Source organism: Rutilus rutilus (genome assembly GCF_951802725.1).
Source record: "Rutilus rutilus genome assembly, chromosome: 9".
Classification (NCBI taxonomy): Eukaryota; Metazoa; Chordata; class Actinopteri; order Cypriniformes; family Leuciscidae; genus Rutilus; species Rutilus rutilus.
In genome coordinates, this window is record NC_140223.1 from 30,626,343 (window position 1) to 30,647,660 (window position 21,318).

The 21,318-nt window shown below is 38.3% G+C and overlaps 3 protein-coding genes across 3 annotated transcripts in view; 2 read left to right on the forward strand and 1 right to left on the reverse strand.

The window, feature by feature from the left end:
* Window positions 1-648: 648 nt before the first annotated feature.
* Window positions 649-9,584, forward strand: itm2ca (integral membrane protein 2Ca). The gene is made up of 6 exons (XM_084418118.1): window positions 649-937; window positions 2,889-3,032; window positions 5,435-5,623; window positions 5,859-5,969; window positions 6,051-6,201; window positions 7,931-9,584. The coding sequence occupies exons 1-6, from the start codon at window positions 842-844 to the stop codon at window positions 8,020-8,022; spliced, it is 783 nt and encodes a 260-aa protein (XP_084274244.1). The 5' UTR covers window positions 649-841; the 3' UTR covers window positions 8,023-9,584.
* A 7,268-nt stretch (window positions 9,585-16,852) lies between these two features.
* Window positions 16,853-19,501, reverse strand: lpar5b (lysophosphatidic acid receptor 5b). Its single transcript, XM_084419107.1, has one exon. The coding sequence runs from the start codon at window positions 19,355-19,357 to the stop codon at window positions 18,428-18,430; it is 930 nt and encodes a 309-aa protein (XP_084275233.1). The 5' UTR covers window positions 19,358-19,501; the 3' UTR covers window positions 16,853-18,427.
* Window positions 19,479-21,318, forward strand: part of ngef (neuronal guanine nucleotide exchange factor) — a 46,983-nt gene continuing 45,143 nt past the window's right edge. The window contains exon 1 of the mRNA XM_084419106.1: window positions 19,479-19,545. The gene's annotated coding sequence lies outside the window, so the exon portion shown is untranslated. The remainder of the gene's footprint in view (window positions 19,546-21,318) is intronic.

Here is a 21,318-nt window from a genome sequence, read left to right on the forward strand (position 1 = left end):
TTTCTGAGAATTAGTCAATTTATCTTGCATCAGTGCATGTTTCTATTTTGCAGCCTTAGATTAAGCATGGGCATCTAACGGACAAGCTGGAAACTTCTTGGCCTGTTGTCTGTTCGATTAAACAGTCCAATCTAACCTATAGATCTGGCCCGAGTAATAAGACTTGGGCACAGAAACCTTGAGTTTCATCTGAAATGTCAATCCGTAGACAGACTAACAGTTGGAAATAAAGTTTGGAATAAAATACATGTTTCTACTGTCTTTTGTTCTTTGATTAAAAAGCGGTGGATATTCAACAGACATACAACCATGTTTTAGTAATGCCATAAATTATATTATAATAATACATTAGCCTATATTATATTAATATATTAGCCTATATTTTATTATATTCATTATGGAATAATTTCGTTTAACATTCTGGCACCTTGTCTGTAGTCAGATATACAGATGTATTGTTATGATTTTCTCATCCTCGCTCATTAGTATTAGGCATTTTTTTGTATGGCATATATGCTATTACCATCAGATAGATAGATAAAACTATATATATATATATATATATATATATATATATATATATATATATATATATTTTAAATCGTACACAGATGATGTATACAAAACGTGCGCGCGCTTGCTCCTCCTGGGTCGCGCGCATCATCACCAGTGTCGCTAGCACTGTGACTTTAAGAACGATTTTTTATATAGAGAGAAATATATAAATAAATTATAATAGATTCTTCCGGTCTATTAAACAAACGGCAAATATTGTGTCACAAAGCCAGGGGATAAAGGATCTGCGTGCACGCTAAAAACAGCGTTATTTTCTCCTTTCAACATGGTGAAGATCAGCTTTCAGCCCATCACAGGACAAAAAGCCGAGAAAGAGGAGGGAGATGGAGATAAAACTCAAATATTCATACCGCATCCGCACGTAAGTTTCGCTTTTTGTGTGCATCATCCGAAATGTCACGGACAACAGCGGATCAAAGTAACCAAAAGCCGGAAAAGGGAAGATCAACCCTGATAAACCACTAGTCACGTCATTTGGTGGAGCAAAATGATCTAATTTTCATAATGCTCTATCAACACGCGTGTATATATTTGTAGCTGTTTTGCACAGAAATACTGTTGCCCTTTGGTTTCATAGCAAGAGGACATGGATGCTGCAGCACCTGCACCAATAACATCATGCAACATTCATCATATCCATCTCTGCCATAAAATGTGCACTTTATATCCTTGTGCACTCAATATGTGTGCATTATTGTGATGTTTCCATCAAATTGCTCTTCTTTAATAATTAAACCAAGTGATGGGGTAACATCTTGATAAAAATGAATATAAAATAGCTTAAGACATTTTGCCCTGCATTTTAAAAGATATTACCTGTAATATATGGGTTGTTATTGTCAGAGGTTAAGGCCTTATTCTTAAGAGCTTATAATGGCAGGGACTGAAATTTGACATAGTGCAGTGCAGGTTTATGTGTCTATGCAACACACACACAGACATACACACACACACAAATCCAACAGAGACAAAATGGCAGATGGCTACGGTGAGGAGAAATGACTTTGGAGAGCTTAAGCTGTTTAATATCGCTCCTTTACTAAAAGGGGTGCATGTATGTGTTCGCTGTCTTTATAGGCCAAATGACCTCCCCACGATGAAAACAATTTAAAGATGATGTCATTTCTGAGCTACTAAATATAGTCTGTCTCTAATGATTCCCTTAGTCAGAAAACACATACTTGCTTACTATACAGAAAACATGTAAAATATGAATATGCAGTATTCATGAAACAGTAATCAAACTCCCAGCTAACAGGGAACGTTCTCAGAACTTTTGAACATTAATTTAATATCTTTAATAACATCTTAGTGGACACTTTGCTATGCTATAAAACCATGGGAGCTGAGGAGCCAGAACTGAAAAATAAAACATATATTTTTTAATCTAATTATCTTAATATAAGAACAGGCCTATTAGTCAAAAGACAGTCTCCATCATGATAATAAACCATGCGTGCGTGTGTAAGTTAAGAATGAGGCCAGCTCAGGTCATGTGCCGTGCAGTTTGGCAGATGGGTTGCAAGACTGGGGGCGTTATTAGTCATTGCCTATTGGCATCACACATCTAATAATTTCCTTCTGTAGTACGAGAGAGCACTGAATAATCCATTCTTGTCTGCACATGATACAAGTGAATGTAGTGCCGATTGTAGCACGTTTCCCAGCGTGTGGGTGATCGCATTGAAAGTGGCACGGTATTTTGAGGATATGATGAATTTATTCCTGCAGTGTGTGATTGGGTCTTGCCATCTTGATGAGGACCAAATGTCCTCAGGTAGTATAGTAGGCCACAACCTGAAATGAGCTGCTACTTTGTGGGTATTATTATAATATGCTTTATTTAAAGCTACACTGTGTAATATTTTAAGTAGATTTTTAGCAAATAATTCTTTCAAAATTATACATTCTCATTAATGTGTAATCACTTCAACCAACTAATTAAGGATTCTCTTAAGTGTATAATCTGCAATTTAGAATACATACGAGCGAGTCGCCTCCATGTTGCGCCTCCATCTTGAAAATACATCAGACAAAGAGGGACATACCTGGAAATTCAAGCTTCGCCTTTCGCGTTTTCACACTCAGTGGCACCGTGACGAATGCGAGGGGGAGATTACTCGCGACTGCCGGCAGATTTGAAATAATACGGCCACCGTAGGAGTTAAAACGCCCTCGGAATGGGAGGAGCTAGAAAGTAATATTCAGTTGGTAGTCATATACAATTTCACCACTAGATGGGAGAAAATCCTACACAGTGTAGCTTTAAGGGAAATAAAAACAAAATGTTACAAAAATGTGTGTGTTTGCAGGTGGAAGAGGAGCTGGTTTTGCCTGTCGGACGGAAACGCTCCTCTCTGAGTGGACTTTGCTGTCTGACAACTGCACTGATTGTCTTCACCTGCAGTTTGATATATGCTTCAATATATATCTACCGTTACTACATCATTCCCCAGGTAGCACACAATTATACGAGTGGCATAAAACTCGAAATAATTAGTAGATGATTAGATGATAAGCGGCACATTCTGTTTTATGTTCTGGTGTTATTAGGTGTGTTTGACTTGAAGCAGTGCTGAGCAGACCAATTGGTCTACGACAACAAAGTACAGCGAGATCGGTTAAAGAGCAGACGTTTCTGTATGCTTTCGAATCGCTCTCACGGTACTTTGATGTCATACACCAATCGGAGCACCGCTTCGAGTCGAACACACCTCCAATGTTTCAAAGACAGTCACGATTCATTCCTGAATGAATCAATGTTGTGAAAGAATCAATTGAACGATTGAATAACTCATAAAATACAGTTTGGTGCCACCTACTGGTGTAAAGATATCAATGGACTTATCAGCTTTCCTGGAACGCGTAAACTGGTACACGGAGTTATACATGTAGGAAAAAGTGCCGTCAGGCTTTTTAAATCATAATTTTGACATTTCATTTCATAAACATGACTAAGTATGTCATAGTTTCGACTTTTTACGTCATAATTGTGATTTACAAAATCATTTATATATAAGAGTTATACACAAGGTGCACACCCGCTAAAAGTGGTGCGTAGTAAAGATCGATTTGTGGATTTAAGGGTTGTGGATTTAAAATAATTAAATACTTGATAAAACAAAATGAAATACACTCACCTAAAGGATTATTAGGAACACCATACTAATACTGTGTTTGACCCCCTTTCGCCTTCAGAACTGCCTTAATTCTACGTGGCATTGATTCAACAAGGTGCTGAAAGCATTCTTTAGAAATGTTGGCCCATATTGATAGGATAGCATCTTGCAGTTGATGGAGATTTGTGGGATGCACATCCAGGGCACGAAGCTCCCGTTCCACCACATCCCAAAGATGCTCTATTGGGTTGAGATCTGGTGACTGTGGGGGCCATTTTAGTACAGTGAACTCATTGTCATGTTCAAGAAACCAATCTTGAAGACGGGGTCTTCTGCTGTTGTAGCCCATCCGCCTCAAGGTTGTGCGTGTTGTGTAACGAGTGGTTATTTCAGTCAAAGTTGCTCTTCTATCAGCTTGAATCAGTCGGCCCATTCTCCTCTGACCTCTAGCATCAACAAGGCATTTTCGCCCACAGGACTGCCACATACTGGATGTTTTTCCCTTTTCACACCATTCTTTGTAAACCCTAGAAATGGTTGTGCGTGAAAATCCCAGTAACTGACCAGATTGTGAAATACTCAGACCGGCCCGTCTGGCACCAACAACCATGCCACGCTCAAAATTGCTTAAATCCCCTTTCTTTCCCATTCTGACATTCAGTTTGGAGTTCAGGAGATTGTCTTGACCAGGACCACACCCCTAAATGCATTGAAGCAACTGCCATGTGATTGGTTGATTAGATAGTTGCATTAATGAGAAATTGAACAGGTGTTCCTAATAATCCTTTAGGTGAGTGTATGTACAAAGTACAACAGGGCTTGACAATAAGGACTGCCCAGCTCCTTTCCTGATCAGGACAGTGCTCCATCTTCACGAAAGTTTATCAGCCTTGCAAATTTAAATATTAAACCCCAAGAAGACAAGAAAGAGAACTCAGTTCTACTCACTGAAGTTGTGTGCTAAGTCTAATTCACATAAAGTTTTATCAAAACGCCCATCTTGCCGAGTGTCCTTGTAAACATCGTCAGTTATGTCTTAAATGAACATAACCAGTTTAGAAATAAAACTCTTGTGTACCAGTATATTAGATCCGTGCAGCTCTTAAAGTGACAGCAGCCTGATATTCCTGCTGCTGTCTGTGTTTTAATGTTAACCAAACAACAAAAGACAAACAACTGCTCACTACTCTTGACTAAATAACTTTTGTAACTTAAATAAGGATTCATGTATATTTTATTTATACAATGAAGAATATATTTTACATTTGATTATTTTTGTACCTTAAAACTATTTAGACCTACCTGAAAAAGCACTGTTTATTTCATAATGCATCTTTGTACTGTTGTATTTATGTATTTATGTTGGCCTGTTGAATGTTAAATGGATCTGATCCATGTTCAGTAGAAATTATTTGATGATGCAGCAATAAACTAGCTAGCTAGTATACCTTAATGCATGCGTTTTTGGACTTTGCTCATTTAAAACATGATCAAAACACTAATCTATTTTAATGAAAAGAGTTCAAATAAGAGAGAAGTATCGGTAACAGCCAATAGTTGTTTGTTAAAATCGGTATCGATATCGACCAAAAAAAGTCCTATCAGTGCATCACTAATAGAAATACTATTGTTATCTTATGTTCTTGTGTTAAAAGATATCAGTCAGTGATAAGATGGTAAGAACAAAACAGTATCAGAATATAACTTTAAATCATGTATTTTAAATGATGTCGATTCAGGTTCCGGATCAGAGTCGGTTCCACTGCCGCGTTGTGTACGAGGACTCGGTGGCTGCTCCGCTGCGAGGCTCTCAAGAGCTGGAGGAGAACGTGGGGATCTACCTGAAGGAAAACTATGAGCAAATCAGCGTGCCTGTGCCCGACTTCAGCAACACAGACCCTGCTGATATCATTCATGATTTCCACAGGGTAACACAGCTCACAAATTTTCCCAGTCACACATGACTTAGTTTCCATTATGCATTTACAGAGCACATTTTCACATTATTGTTTACTATTGTCTTTTTAGAGCTGCTTTACAGCAGAATTGAACTCTGTTTGCATCATTGAATCATTATTTTCCTGTTTATTGAAGCAATCTGTATTGTATAAAGTGCTATACTGAGTTTTATCTGAATTATGTGAATGTGTTTGGGTTTTTTAGGGTCTGACGGCCTACCATGACATTGCCTTAGACAAGTGTTATGTCATCGAGCTCAACACCAGTGTGGTAATGCCCCCACGTAACCTCTGGGAACTGCTCATCAACGTCAAGGTACTTGTATTGTTTGTGTGTAATGGCAGTTTTGAAATGCGAATTATATCTACTTGATGTTGCCTTTCTATCTTTTTGTAGAAGGGGACTTACCTCCCCCAGACATACATTGTCCAGGAAGAGATGGTCGTGGCTGGACGTGTTAATAATATGCATCAGCTCGGCCGCTTTATTTACCGTCTGTGTAACGGTAAAGATACGTACAGGCTCCGTCGCCGCAACTCACGCCGTCGTAAGTTGACAAATGTTTGTCTTTTGTTTATAGTAGTGGTCGACTGGTACGGTTTAGTCAATGTTGACTTCTAGAGAGAATCATACCATTCAACTGAAATCATATTTAAAGGTATAGTTCACCCAAAAATCTAATATCTTCATTGTTAAAACTGAGGTATAAATCTTTCATCTAGATAATCAATTTGCCAATCCTGAGCTACGAGTCCAATTTGGCAATGCCAACTTACGGCCTAACTAATTCTTCATCTTCTTGGTGGGAGGAAACTGTGCTCCGGTGTGGCTTCACAGCTGCCATGCAAATCTGATTGACGTCCAGCTTAATAGCTCATTGCAGCTAATTAGCGGAATAATTAAGTAACACCCACGGTATGGCTTCCTGTATTAAGCAATCTATTTCTCCCTGGTTCCTGAAGATCCAAGGCTTTTTTTGTGATAATACAATATGATAATATCCATGACAACCACAAACTTTGGGGAAACTGGGACGATTTCATGGAAGCAGGCCATCTGCGTTAGAACAGATCAAGCTATAATGAACCATGAATATTTAATATTGTGTTACTTCTGTATACCATATTTTGAATTTTATGTTGTTATATACCTTATATGCTTGTATAGCTTATGTGTTTATACAGTTCTTGTACACAGGGAATGTCTCACAACTTTGGCTAACGTTCTGGCAAGGTTCTCTTAAAATTACAAGCACACATTCTCCCAGTATCGTTATTAGAACGTTCGGTCACCTTATGTGACACCTTCAATAACAGACAGTTATCTGGTCTTCAATGATGTTCTCAAAACATTAGCACAGAAACGTTATTTATACATCGTTCATGAAACTTTTTTAAAACGAAATGGTCGTCTAACGTTTTCAGAACATCCAGAGAACATTCATAAGTAACATTCCCATAATATGTGTAAAATGATCAAAATGTAATGTTCCCTAAACATTTGCACACAAGATATTTTGAAGAATGCCGGTAACCAATCATTTGATGGGCCCTATTGACTTCCATAGTATTTGTTTTTCATACAATGGAAGTCAAGGCAGCCCATCAACTGATTTGTTACCAAAATTCTTCAAAAATATCAAAAAACAGAAGAAAGAAACTCCTACAGGTTTGGAAGTTAAGGATGAGTAAATGATGCCAGAATTTTTGGGTGAACTCTTCCTTTAATAGGAACATTAGCAAAATGTTCTTAGAACATATTTTTGTTAACTGGGATACTAATCATTACGCTAAATAAATAATATTGTAAGTATGTGAAATATTTCTTAAAGTCCCCTTTAAATCATTCAATCATTTTATCCCTTAAAACTCATCTTTGATCACCAAAATGACTAATTTAAAGTTTTTTTCCTTAAAAAAAACAAAAAAAAACTTCACTCTACACCCTTGCCTCATTTAGTATACGCGGTTCTTTGATTATGCAAATTAGCCCCGCCTCCACTCACTCACACCAGCTCAGAGATCCACTCGTTGACGATCACACGTTGACTTGATTGGTTATCGATTTTGGTTATCGATTTCAAACCATGTCTTTGGTTCACTGCAGTTTTAAGGAGAAAATGAATTTGCACATAGTTTGTCTTCAAGCATAATAAAAACACCACAGACATATAAAAAACATTAAAAGCTTGATTTTCACCACAGGGGGTCTTTAATGCAAGTAACTCGTAACTATTTTTTGTTTTGTTAACATCATTTTCGTATTCTTCCCATTAGGTATCACCAAGCGGGATGCGCAGAACTGTCACCGAATCCGCCACTTCGAGAACACGTTCGTGGTGGAGACAGTGATTTGTGAGACGCCATAGGCTGTTTGCTTCATTGCCCCGCCCATTTCTGATGAGATCACATCCGTTGTTCTCGGTAGCCACACCCCTTTGAAAATCACCATCTTTACCTCTGATCCCTCATGTCTTTAAATCCCATTTCGCTCTCTCTTTTTGTACTTCTCTCTCTGGTAATGTGCATCATTACAAATGTTCCCTTGAAGTTATCTGAACAGTTTGTTTCTGCATATTTGCAATAATGAGCATTTTCAACTTGATGCATTTAAAAATGTAACAGTAGCATCTGAAGTCTTAAAATGAGAAGATTACATGGGCATTAAGCTGCACAATGCCTGCTTGTTTGTGTGACTGGCTGTTTGTGCTCCATCAAACTGCTCTTTGCTCTTATATATTTGCGTGTGTTTAGATCTATACTTCTCAGTCATGAATAGGGGTGCATCGAAATTTTGGCCAAAATGCCATACAATGATGAGAAAACTGGCCAAAAATGTTCACAGAAAGCATTACTCTAACATCCGATCTTTAATGTAGCTTAATGAAAAAAAAAAAAAAAACGTTTTCTTGTTTTCCATCAAAAATATAAACAAAAATCAAAATCAATGCATTTACTTGAAAAAAAAAATTCTTCGAAATTAAGCGAGTTAATGCATAAAACAAGAACGAATATAATATTGTTTTCCTTTTTCTGACCCCATTGACAGATATTTTTTTCTTATTCTAAACAAACTTGCTTCCTTTTTGGTCAATTTTTCAGGAAGCAAGACTTAATATCTTAGGTCATTTTGCTTCTTATGTAAATGTATCTTGATTTAAGAATGTTTAGATATTTGTACTGGAAAACTAGACACTAGAAATCCATTTGTGTTCAGTGTAAGTGAGGATATGTATCGATATCGATCATATGTAAATGGAAAGATATCTCATTTACAGCTTTCTGTATGATTGATGAGCACAAAAAACTCACTGAAGTCGAAGCATATTGTGGTAAAAATGGCAAATTCACTCTTCATGTTTTCTAGTTGTACTTTAAAACTTATCGATCACAGTCTTGGTTAAAGGCACATTATTAGAGGCTATTTTGCTCAACTTCTTGTATAATAAACGTCAAGACAAATCGCCGTACACATATGTAAAGGTAAATTAACTTCCCTAGCAAAACTGTGTCTTGCCCTGTGTTGTGTATTCTTTTCTTTCGGTGCATCACTACTCATGGATATCCTAACTGATCCTAGTGCCAGTTATAGCGCCTGATGAAAAATCACAACCATCATTACATTTATCACATGTATTCGTTTACTGCGTATCTCAAAATCCAGTGCTCGCCGTGTATGCCACTTTAGTGCTTCTACAACACGCTTCCTGTGCCACTTCTTCATTTCCTTTCTCTCTCTGCATGCTTTTGAAGAGAACACGTGCATTGTTTGAGTATTTTCTTATCATATGAGTGAAGCCTTAGGCCAGATTCATGCCCTGGACTAATGTATACAATCTCAAAAGCTCTTCGTGTTTATGTGTGTGTTGAACTTAAAAAAAAAATGGTTTAGTTAGGTGAATCAAATATGTAAATAAACCAATAAGACCTACCTAAGTCATTGAGCATCTTTCTGTTACAAAACACTGACAGCATGGGTGAGCACATTTCACAATTACAGAAATTGTTTATGTTGCATAACTGCTTGTTTCACAACATCTTCAGGCACTATAAAGATATCCTGGTGACCAAACAGCTCGCAGAACACATACTGTAGACCGTTTTGATGTGAAATCAGCAGGGAATCTTTGAAAAATTTTAAGAAAGAGGAAATGAAATACATGTGTGAGCTTTCTGCCCGTGCGAACCATTATTCATGTGCACGCCTTCGAAATGATCTTGCATCATCTTGCGCCCTTGCAAAAGATAATTTTGTAAGATCATAAGATGATCTTGTCTAAACTTCCTCTCAAACATTTATCAGTGATCTACATATCGCCTCTCGGTTCAGTCAGAGGTAACAGGACTGTGAGTTTGTCACATATATGAGTCATATGTTGTGGATCATTTCTAGTTTGACAGCACATGAATAGTTAAATCAAAAGCACATTTACTCAACCAAGTTGTTTCAAACACATCTGACAAGAATGCATTGATAGCTAATTTTAACCATATCTGAAAAGTTTCAAAATGACAAAAGGCACTTTAAAAATAGTTAATATGATGCCCTAAGTCACGTGATAGATTTGTGGGAAGATCAAATTCAAATCATTTAGGTCATTATGTTCAATGTTAACTTGAGAAACACTGCGACTGGAAACTGAGTCAGTGGGTTGAATCCAGAACTGAATCCGTTCACTTTGTAAACAAATCATCGATTTGTGAATTGGATCAACTTTTATTAAAAATAACTGGCTCATAAGAATAATGTATTAATGAACAGTGTTGGGAACGTTACTTTAAAAAAGTAATTAGTTATAGTTACTCACTACTTGTTCCAAAAAGTAACTGAGTTAGTAACTGAATTACTCTATAATAAAAGTACCTCGTTACCAGGGAAAGTAACTATTTGCGTTACTGTTATTTTTCACAAGTCAGTTGAAATGAGTAGAACAGACAGGTGTTTGTACATAACTTTCGATATTTATTGCACATTGACAGACAGCAAGAGGTTTATCCTGCACTTCAAGCATTATCTTTGTAAGAAAAGTAAACAGTTACACCATATAAAGTGCATTTAACTCTAGCAAATTAAATCAACCTCTCTCAACTTTTTATTAAAAGTTTTATTAATAAAGTAAAGGCATAGAACCAGTTTATTTGTAGTGCACTGACAAGTTTTATATTATTAGTTTATTAATTAAATTAATAAAAAGACAAAAAGACCTTGAGTAAGTTTGGTAATTGTACCTAATTTGCTACATTTCAGATTAATATATTTGTTTTCCTTAAAATTTTAATTAGCAGTAACTTAAACACTTTGCAGTTTGAAAGTCCTGTATAAACAAAATTACGGAGTATGTTTTTATGTTTCCACTGTTCGATCGCGTCCGCGCATTATAAGTAAATAATTAGACATGAAATATTGATATTTTATTAGCTCTAAACTCAATGCTTCCGCAGAGAGAGCAGTTGCTAGCAAGCGGCAAGTTCAAACTAGAAAGACTTTTAAGAGATACGGTACAGTCATACCACTTATTACACGATTTTTCACCACATAAATAATTATGGGGATAAGAGATATCTGATTTGCGATGAGGCTGTTTTTAAAATCGTACCTGTTTATTATCTTATAATCCATAACAGTGCACAAAACAATCGTCACAAAATGGCAGCAGCTGCGTTTGTTTAGAGATTATAGAGAGCGAGTCCACGATACTGGATGGCATAATTAAATAACTGTACACAAAATATTGATTTGACTTAGTTTTAATATTTTATTAGCTCACCAAACACTTCCTCAAGGAAAAACTGTTCCTAGCAAGCGTATAGCGCTGGCCAAAACATAAAATTACCATAGTCTGATCTGAGTTCGTGTATTGTTTTCAATCTTTTATAATAAAAATGTGTACACACATGGATGACACAGTATACTTATTGAACACTGTTTTAAAATGATCTACATTAAAAAAGTCACATGAGCCATTTTGGCACCAATATTTCATTCCATTTCATATATGAAAACATGAGCTCATCTGATGACAATATGAACAAAGCATTACATTACTGAGTTTAAAAGAAATGACAATCTATTGTGATATAATAAAATATCACATAAAATGTCCTTACATCAAATTATTTAATTTAAAGGTGCTCTAAGCGATCACACGTTTCTTTTAGGCTGAAACATTTTTTTGTCACATACAGCAAACATCTCCTCACTATCCGCTAGCTGCCTGTCCCCTGAACACACTGTAAAAAAACACGGACTCTGTAGACACCCCAGGCTCCACAAATGGCAACAAAAAACAAACTGGCCCAGCCTGGACCACGAAACATAACAAACAGTGTTCCAGTCAATTACCGACAAGAATGATTTGGGGGTGGGGGTTGGGGGGGTTAGTGCACGTGCACATGAAGGGGGGTGTGGGGAGAGGAGGAGAGTGAAGCATGAAGAGGGAAGTTAGCTAGAGGAGAGATGTCCTAGACAACGGCAACAACAACGACTAACGTTAGAATTATATCCTCTTGAATTTTGATATGGCCGACACACGACCAAAGAGATGAACAAATAGAAGTCCCGAATTTATATCGGAAAAGCACAGAAGGGAGGGGGGGGGGAGGGTACGAGATGAGGAGGAGGGAGGGTCGAGCTAGCCTCCGTTTTGTTTGACAATACTTTGAACGTTAACAAGAAGTGACGTCACCCAACATCGCTTAGAGCACCTTTAAAGTGATTTTGAAAAGCCTTTACAGATGCCTTTGTAATAATAAAAGAATATGATAGCAAATACCATTAACTGAATGATACTGAAGTAATAAATTGCATAACTAATTATTATGAACAACTAATTAATAAAAATGTTCCATATTACCAACTGAGAGTATAGGCTCCAGAACAGTGAGCATATGAAATGGGTTCCTAATTATTGATGAACCGGCAACATAACAAAAAAAATTCTGTTTCATAAAGAACATTTCAGATGGATTTGTATATGAGATAGTAGTCTTCATTTCCTCCATCATCATCCAGCTCTTTGACACGAAATAAGCTTAACAATACATCTTCAGCAGTTAAAAAATGTTTTCTTCTCATGGTTGACCTAACAGGCTTACTGTAACATGTGGTGTCAGCCGTTTTGACTCATGTGCTATTCACAGGCTTTTCCCACAATACATTTCTCAGTACCAAAAGCAGTTGCAGTTACGCCCTTTTGGCAGTGGCACTAACTGGCTTAGTATGTTCAGTGTTAAGTCTTTTGGCTTCTAATGAATAACTCCAAATTGTTTAAGAATTCACTTGTGCCCTTTTGGCAGAAAGAGCTCATCAAGAGCTTTCATCTGAGATATATATCTCCATTTCACCCACAATGTCACTTACACCCCTCCATATACTGTATACATATTATATTGCTATATTTATATATTTTTTTATATTATATTTATAATTGCAATTAAAATTGCATCCTCTCTTGAGTAGGTATTTATTTTTTGTTTATACGACCGCTCAAATATTATGTTATATATTTTATGAATGTGTATTAATGTAATCTGGACGTACTACATCCGCCATGTTGTCATTATCATGTGACCTACCAGTGTCAGTTACTGTCGCTTCACTGCCAATTCACAAACCCTCTCCTGTGGCCTCATGGGATAGTAAAGTGTCCATCATATGCACACTTCAGAATCTCACCGGAAGTAGTAGGTCATCCAGGTATTTTTTGTCTACTCTTTTATGAGTACTGTGAATTCAGACATACTTTTTTTTGTCACATACTGTTTTTCGCCTACTGTATAAGGAAGTATGCGATTTCGGATGTACCACATTATATTATACACATTCACTTAAGCCGCCTCAAATGGGTTTGTTCATTCAATAGTAGCCTATTCGTAGCCTGGTAATACCAGACTCTGCTACTTCACTTTGCTTCGTATACAGAGTCTGGACTGGCATAATAGAGAAGTGTTTTCTCTCTTACTAGGGGGCGCTTGTCTGACGTTTAAAATCATTGGTTACCCGTAAGCCAATCACATGACGTTTGGTTATGGCGTGTGTTATGCGCATGCTCAGCCGCATCTAACTTCCACTGTAAACACATGTATGATGCGAAAACAAAACCATCGAGCGAAATACCGGAGTGAACATGGCTGTGAACGATTTTTGCAGATTATGTGAAGTAAATCTACGCATCCACGGTACAATCAGCGTCTACGTCACGGCTCTCAGCCCGCCCTCTGTTCGTTGATTGGCCCGGCCGTCTGAAGGCCGGTGGAAAACTGAAAGATAAGCTGCTATCTCAGACTGACTACAGAAGCGAAATGAAATTGAGCGGAAGTAGGAAGTCTGACGTAGTCAGGCTAGCCTATTCGTGCGCCAAAAGTGAAAGTGATGTAGTTAAGTGTGACGAAATAAAAAGGCGGGGGTCTTTGCATAATCCAAATGCAATTGGTAACAGGAGACGCATTTGAAACGCGTGATAATACCAGGTGTAACGGTAATGCGACATGGTGGATCACTTGTGATCTGTTCACCGAAAAATGTGGGAGGAAACAGGGTTTCTCTCTCGCTTGCTCGATTTACGGGATATAATTTGTGAGCGACATCAATACCCGGGAGACTCCCAGTGTTGTGCCGAATTTAACTGAATTTAACTGTCAAATTATTATCCCTCTCTTTGAGGCCGCTAGCTGGTTGCCTAACCCCACCCTCACACCTAATCAAATGTGCATCCGAAATCGCATTCTTCCCTACTATATAGTAGGCGAAAAACAGTATGTGACAAAAAGTACCCGGATGACCAACTACTTCCGGCGAGATTCTGAGCGTGCTCACGAGATTCAATGGGCACTTTACTATCCAATGAGGCCACAGGAGAGGATTTGTGAATGGACGTGAAGCGACAATGGCCCTGTCCCAAATGGCACACTTCATATGCACTTTCGGTCTTGTGGACTTACAATGGCTGCCATGTGTGCGTGTCCGTTAAGTCCGTGAGACCGTAGGGTGTCCCATTTGTCATTTTAGGCCTCAGAAGTGTGCTCGCGAGCGCCCCCCTTTGCGGTCAGATATGTGCCCTCGATGCGCACTTTTGCCGAGCCCGCACTGAGCAGCAGACTTAGTCCCGACCAGGGGGGGTAATCTATCAGCCGGAAACTGAAGCTTCCCCGGGGGCTGCCATTGATTAGCAGACCATCATCTGCTGTTAGCATTCCATTGACTCCCATTCATTTTGGCGTCACTTTGACAGCGAATAACTTTACATCTGAAGCGTTTAAAGACTCGATTTGTCCATTTTTTATTTCTAAAACACGAAAATGTATAAAAGGCTCCATTACCTTGTATCTTACGTTATGGCCCCGTAGAAGCAGTTTTTGTAAAAATAGGCTACGCAGTAAAAATAGGCAGTTACGACTGCGTCATAACCACGCCACTCTCTGTCGCACAGTAGAGAAATTACCGTATGGACAGGAGAAGCTCGCGGGCAATCGGGGGGACGTGGAGGCAAAATGACAAAATAATTAATCAGAATACTTAGCAAAAGTTGCTCCTGCTCCTAGCTCCTGGACACCTCCTACTCACACTCTCCATCTCTGCAAGTTCCGTAAGGGAATGATTCAGATTTCTGCTACTAGAAGACAGACAGGTTGCTCACGTCACATCTACGTCGTCAAGCTCAGTTTGAGTCTGCACAGTACGCGCTCAGCCATCAGGAAGTGAGTGCTTCTAATTGACCTCACTTTTCTCCGTTGAATCCAATGGGGTCGCTGTGTCCATTTCTTTTACTGTCTATGGTGGCATTACGGCATTACGTCACGAAATTGCGGACTCGTAGGAAGACCACGAGTGCTTAGGGTGCCATTTGGGACAGGGCCGATAACTGACACTGGTAAAGTCACATGATAATGACAACATGGCGAATGTAGTACATCTGGATTACTTACTTCATCAATTTAAAGTTTAAGTCTCCTCGCCTTCCATTGTTAATTGCACTCGTTCTAGTTGTTTCCTCAATCTGACAACCCGCATGCGTGTCCAGTCTGAGGTGAAGGGGGCAGGAAAACAACTCTCCTCAATATCTGAATTTGGACTGCAGTACACATTTCAACCACTAGCTGTCAATATCACGTACTGCACCTTTAAAGCGGCAGAGAGGACAAAACTTCAGCACGCGTTTAATAAACAGACCAATATTGTCCGCTGGTGTGGACGCTAATATAGTTATCTGTTATCGTTCTTGGTGTGAACTGGCGCTATGGCGCTATGAACTGTTATTGTAAGAAAATCGCTTTGAACAGATTCTTCAAACAGTAGGCAGGTTAATTGAACAACATGAAGGTGAGTAAATAATATAATCCTCATGTAAAAAAAAATTTGAGTAAACTAGGTATTACTGACAAAAACACAGAGAGCAATATAATAACTCATATTTAAGGTATTTGAACACTGTGTTTCTGACATTTGACCTTTTGTATCAGGCAATGATTTGAGTTATTGTTTTTCCTGACGAGTCTACTGCGTTTTGAATTATGTGCAGACTAGGCACTTCAGCTATGGGGAACTTCCATTCAAAAAGACAGACACTAATCATTTTCAAATCCCCTTTTCACTTCTAATCCATATTAGCAGTGTTTAGAGGAATGTTTCTAAAGCAGGTAAATGAAGAATGTGTGTTATCTGTCAAAACAGAAAGTATTTTGAAATATTATCACTCAATGTTCCAGTGAGCATTGTGGTTAAGGCACCGTGTTACATAGGCCTAAATACTGACAGTTTTTTACTACAGTACTATTGCTGCTGAAAGAATCTAGCTTTTGAGGTTATTCATGGTCTGTTGAAGTACTCTGTTAAAGCTTTTACACTTTTAAATGTCCTTTTAATGTTTGATGGTTGAAGGGTGAGTAGAATAATGTCATCTCATTGTACCCAGTTTTTGAAAATGCTTATTTTTACTCTCATAGAGCGAATATTTTACCAGTTTAGTTTAACGGAAGTTACTCCTATAACTTATCCCACCTTTTCCTACGTCCCGTGATGCTTTGCGTGCACGGGACGTAGGAAAAAGGTGGATAGCTGATGAAAAGTGCCACCAAGTCCAAAGGACCGTGCACTTCCAAACACAGCATAGTTACCAATCCTTCTGCTTTAGCATTTCACATCAGCAGTGTTAGTTTACACAATCTAAACACCGTTTATAGAACAAATTCTTAACAGTGAAGTCATGCTTGAGACATTCACCAAATGGGTTTATTAGGATTATATAAGATTGTTAGTGCAGCTATAAAACAACAAAAACACTATTTTGCATTAGTCAATCTAAAACGGGTGAAAATAGTTTACAATTTTCACTAATGCTTTTTATATTTCATATCGAATAATACTGTATTAGTGTATAGTTGTTTGGCACAAGGGGAGAAAAAAAAAACAGGAAACAACATGAAATTATGACACTTGCATTTTAAAATGTATGTTAACAAACACTGAAACATATACTGTACATATGTCAACTAGGGGTATTAATATAAACACCCTTTTAATATAAAAAGATTTCACATGATCAAAGACACCTTGATTGAGAAATCCCAGAAACATTTTTTTAAATATATTATTGTGGTTTATAGTGGTCACTTTTAAGACTTTTTACCTGTCACCTGTACACACACACACGTAATTTTTTTTAAATATAATATTGTGGTTTATAGAGGTCACTTTTTAGATGAAGAAACAAAAGTCCTAAAACACAATCTAAGAAGAATCTAAGAAGTTCTTTAAAATAAGCAGGTGTTTGTCATATTTAAGATCAGACATTAATGATGCAGGTTTTATGACAGGCACATGTATCATATTTAAGCAGAGTTTGAAGTTTGAGTCTGATCATCTGCATCCCCACCTGACCTCAGACTTCATGGCATATGAATTTTAGACAAAACCCACAGACAAAATGTAAATGTTTGTGTTTGTGACTGATGTGCTTTGCCAACAGATGCACACAGAAGTTCCTCTTTAGTCTTTCTAGGCCCACATATTTTACTTTTAAAAACGGTGAGGTTACATTGACACAGTTGCCACGTCAACACAGGAAGTGGAAAAAGGCATAGCTTCAATGTGGTTCACAAGTCATCACTGTGAAAATAAATATTAATATATACAATTAATAACATGTTTTATAGGCTACATTATCAACAAAAATATTACTTTTCTCTGTTGGAGATATTCTGAAAACCACATATGTGATACTGACACTGATACGTCTTTACATCTAAACCAGTTAAAAGATAATGCAATTAAATATGATTATATAATAACAATACGATATTCTAGTCAAACAGATCTAATAGCGTGTGGTTTATTTAGACCACTTATTTGGACATTTGAATAAGACAATTTAAACAAAATATCCAACCATCTTTTTTTTAATGCCGTTTAACCCTCTCATGGTTCTGAATGAAGTTCACACAGGTGTTCTGAAAGATTAAACACCGTAGATCTATTAATCACGTTTGACACCCATAAAGTGTCCAGATACGTTCTGAACACCTATATTTATTGTTTTATAATTACTTTCTTTCTTACCAAATTTCTGAGGGCACAGATTTTTATTTATTTTTTCTGATACCAAACTTTTGCGAAGAAAACAAAATTACGCGGGAGAAAAACATTCAGTGCTTTTTCGAGGGAACGCTAACGCATTGATTATTTTTTTTATTTTTCACCATGACATGTCCCCTTAGGGTCTCCGTAGTAGCCTATCTACTGTATATCCTAACTATTTCCAGCTACTCAAAAGTTTTGAGTCAAAACCTTTCCGTCGTCCTGCTGAGAGAATACGTTCCCATATCCGTTTGTCTTTTCCCCTTGTCCTGCCGGAAGGAGTCGAGGGAGAAATAGTAGATGAGCGGGTCCAGACAGCAGTTGACACTCGCCAGGCAGATGAGCGCTCGTAAAACCTCCCCGCTGTCTTTCAACAAGATTAGTATAGTAAACGGCAGGAAAAATATCATAAACACCAACATGTTGACTACAAAAATCAGTATCACGTTCATTCTGTTGTTGACTTTGGCGGCGCCGGTGCTGGGACGCTTCCTCAGCGCGACTATGACCACGATCGTGGAGACGATGTTGACCACCAGCAGAATTAATAGAAATATCGCCTGTGCGTACGCCAGTATTTGCAAGGAACAGTTTTCGCAAGGAAGGCGAGTTTGATTCTCGAAGCACGGTGTGTAGGAGGTGCAGGCTTTCAGGCTGTTGTGAAGATTTATAATCTCCGGGATGCAAAGGATGGTGATGAGGATCCACACAACCGCGCAGCACTTGCAGGCGCACGCGGTGGTTCGCAGAGACCGGGAGCGCAGAGGGAAGACCAGGGCGACCAGCCGGTCCACGCTTATTAAAGTGATGAAGATACTGCTCGTCCTGATGTTGACGCGAAACAGCATGATGGCAGCGGTGCACGTGCCCACTCCAAAAGGCCACTGGAGCGTTGCGTAAAAGTAGACGCGCAGCGGCAGGGAGAGCGCGAGGAGCAGGTCGGACGCGGCGAGGTTCACCATGAGCACGGCGCACGGTGAACGGAGCCCGTGACCGCGCAGGAGGATCCACAGGGACACCGCGTTGAGCGGAAGACCCACGGCCAGAACCAGTCCATACACGACAGCCGACACCAGGAACCGGTTGGAAGGTTCGAGTACCTCACTGCACGAGTTGGTCATGTTCCCAGACATGTTTCAGGCGCACGGAATCAGAAAGGCTGGGTCGAAGTTGGCCTCTTAGTTTTTAATTGACCTCTGGGTGGATTTTAATAGCGGTTTTGAGACAACCCAGAGAGAAATGAAACGACTATGAGGAAGGATGTAGATTAAGGTGAGAGGGGTTCTCCGCCTCTTTAGTGGTGCTTGGCCTAATTCTCACGGTAAGTTTTTTTTTAATGAGGTATTGAGGTAGGCTATTGGCTGCAAAAAGTTGAACATTTCCATTTGTTCGATGCTCAGGAAAAATATACAGTTCACTGACCTCATTTTGACCTTTTTGGTCATGTTGTTACAGTATGGCTTAAGATGTCACATGGCCATTATCTATTGGCTTGAAGTAAAATTTAAACAGTGAAAGAATTATAACGCACGAAACCATTTTTTTTTTTTTTTTTTTTAAACAGGAAAACGTAAAAGGTGACCAAAAAAAGAAGAAATTGCATCTGGTTGGCTACTCTTGTTTTCTTATTGTTTAAAATGATTTTCATCACTGCAATACATGTAATTTTTAATTGTTTTATTAACCTGAATTAGGCCTACCATATAAAATATATTTTATATATTATCTCAAATCATATTTATATATATTTTAAATATTTCGAATTACGTTTAAGGTAATACATTTTTTATATATTTTTGATATATAGGTTTATTTTTGTAACAAAATATAATTAAAATTATTTATAACAAGGAGACACTTTCTGCTTCCCGTAGTGATGCTCGCACTGTGTTTGCATACTTTATCACAGCTGAAGTGAAATTAATGCAATATTTGTCAAATACACAGACGTTTCAGGTACGTTTTCATTCAATACTTTACGTACTGCTTAATACATCGTCTATTTGTAGAAGAATAAAGTAACATAAGCCTATAGCCTATTTAAATAGCAATAAAGTGGATTCTAGGTTTTTTTTTTTCACTTTTATTTCGATAAACATGACACAATATAACATCGCAACTACATGAAAAGTGCTTTTACTGTTATAAAAATGCAGATTTGTGAGCATTAGTGGAACTGAAGTGAGAATAAACATGAAACTCATGTGATAGTTGTCATGCAGTGAATTCGGCCAATCGTGGAACAGTTGTGTCGTCATCAGAGCTCGTGCAGCCGCTCTTGAGAAACTGCACCGCGATAATAAAAAAAGAAAAGAAAAATGCACCGGCTGAGACCTGTGTCTGCTCTCGAATCGCTCTTGCAGCACTTTCATGGCATACGTCACAGTCACGTTGCGTCGGCGCTGTATCAAGTCGGCGAAATTCTTTAACCGGCATGCACTGCTTCAAGTCAGCTGCCGATCAGTCTGCACAGCGCTGCATTAAGTCGAACAAGCCTTAGGATATTAATCTAATAATATCTCTGCAAAGGTATTTCCAACTTCTTTTTACTTCTAAGCAAGAAAGAAAACTAACTTTGCTGTGGGTATATCAGGGCATTAAATCACGTTAAAGCCCATTGTATACTTCGGCCGTCCGTGCTCTGTCCTTGTGACTTCATTTTCGTCATCAGGAGTGTCCGCGACATCTGCGCACCTACAACAGCACATGTGCGAGTGACTTGTGCTTGAAAACTAGATCACCATGTGTCTTTCCGCGTTCACTGCCAAAGGAGTATGAAAGGCTCGCACGTTCACGGTCATGTGCGCAAGAACATGATCGCGGAAAAGGAGGTATGCCAGGTCCTCTAGTTAGGCTGCAGTTAATCGGATACAAGGGATCATCGGATACATAATTCACTTTTACATGGTGTTTGCATATAAATGTGTCTTTGCAGTGTGTGGACACAATCACCATACAAGAATAAAATCCATTCACTCCTTTTTTTTTAATCCTCAAAAAGCCTAAACAATCTCAATAATCAAGCCATTGATGATGTCATATTGCTCATGCTCCGCCCACGACCACTGACGGACTGTCCCGTATTAGCATATTT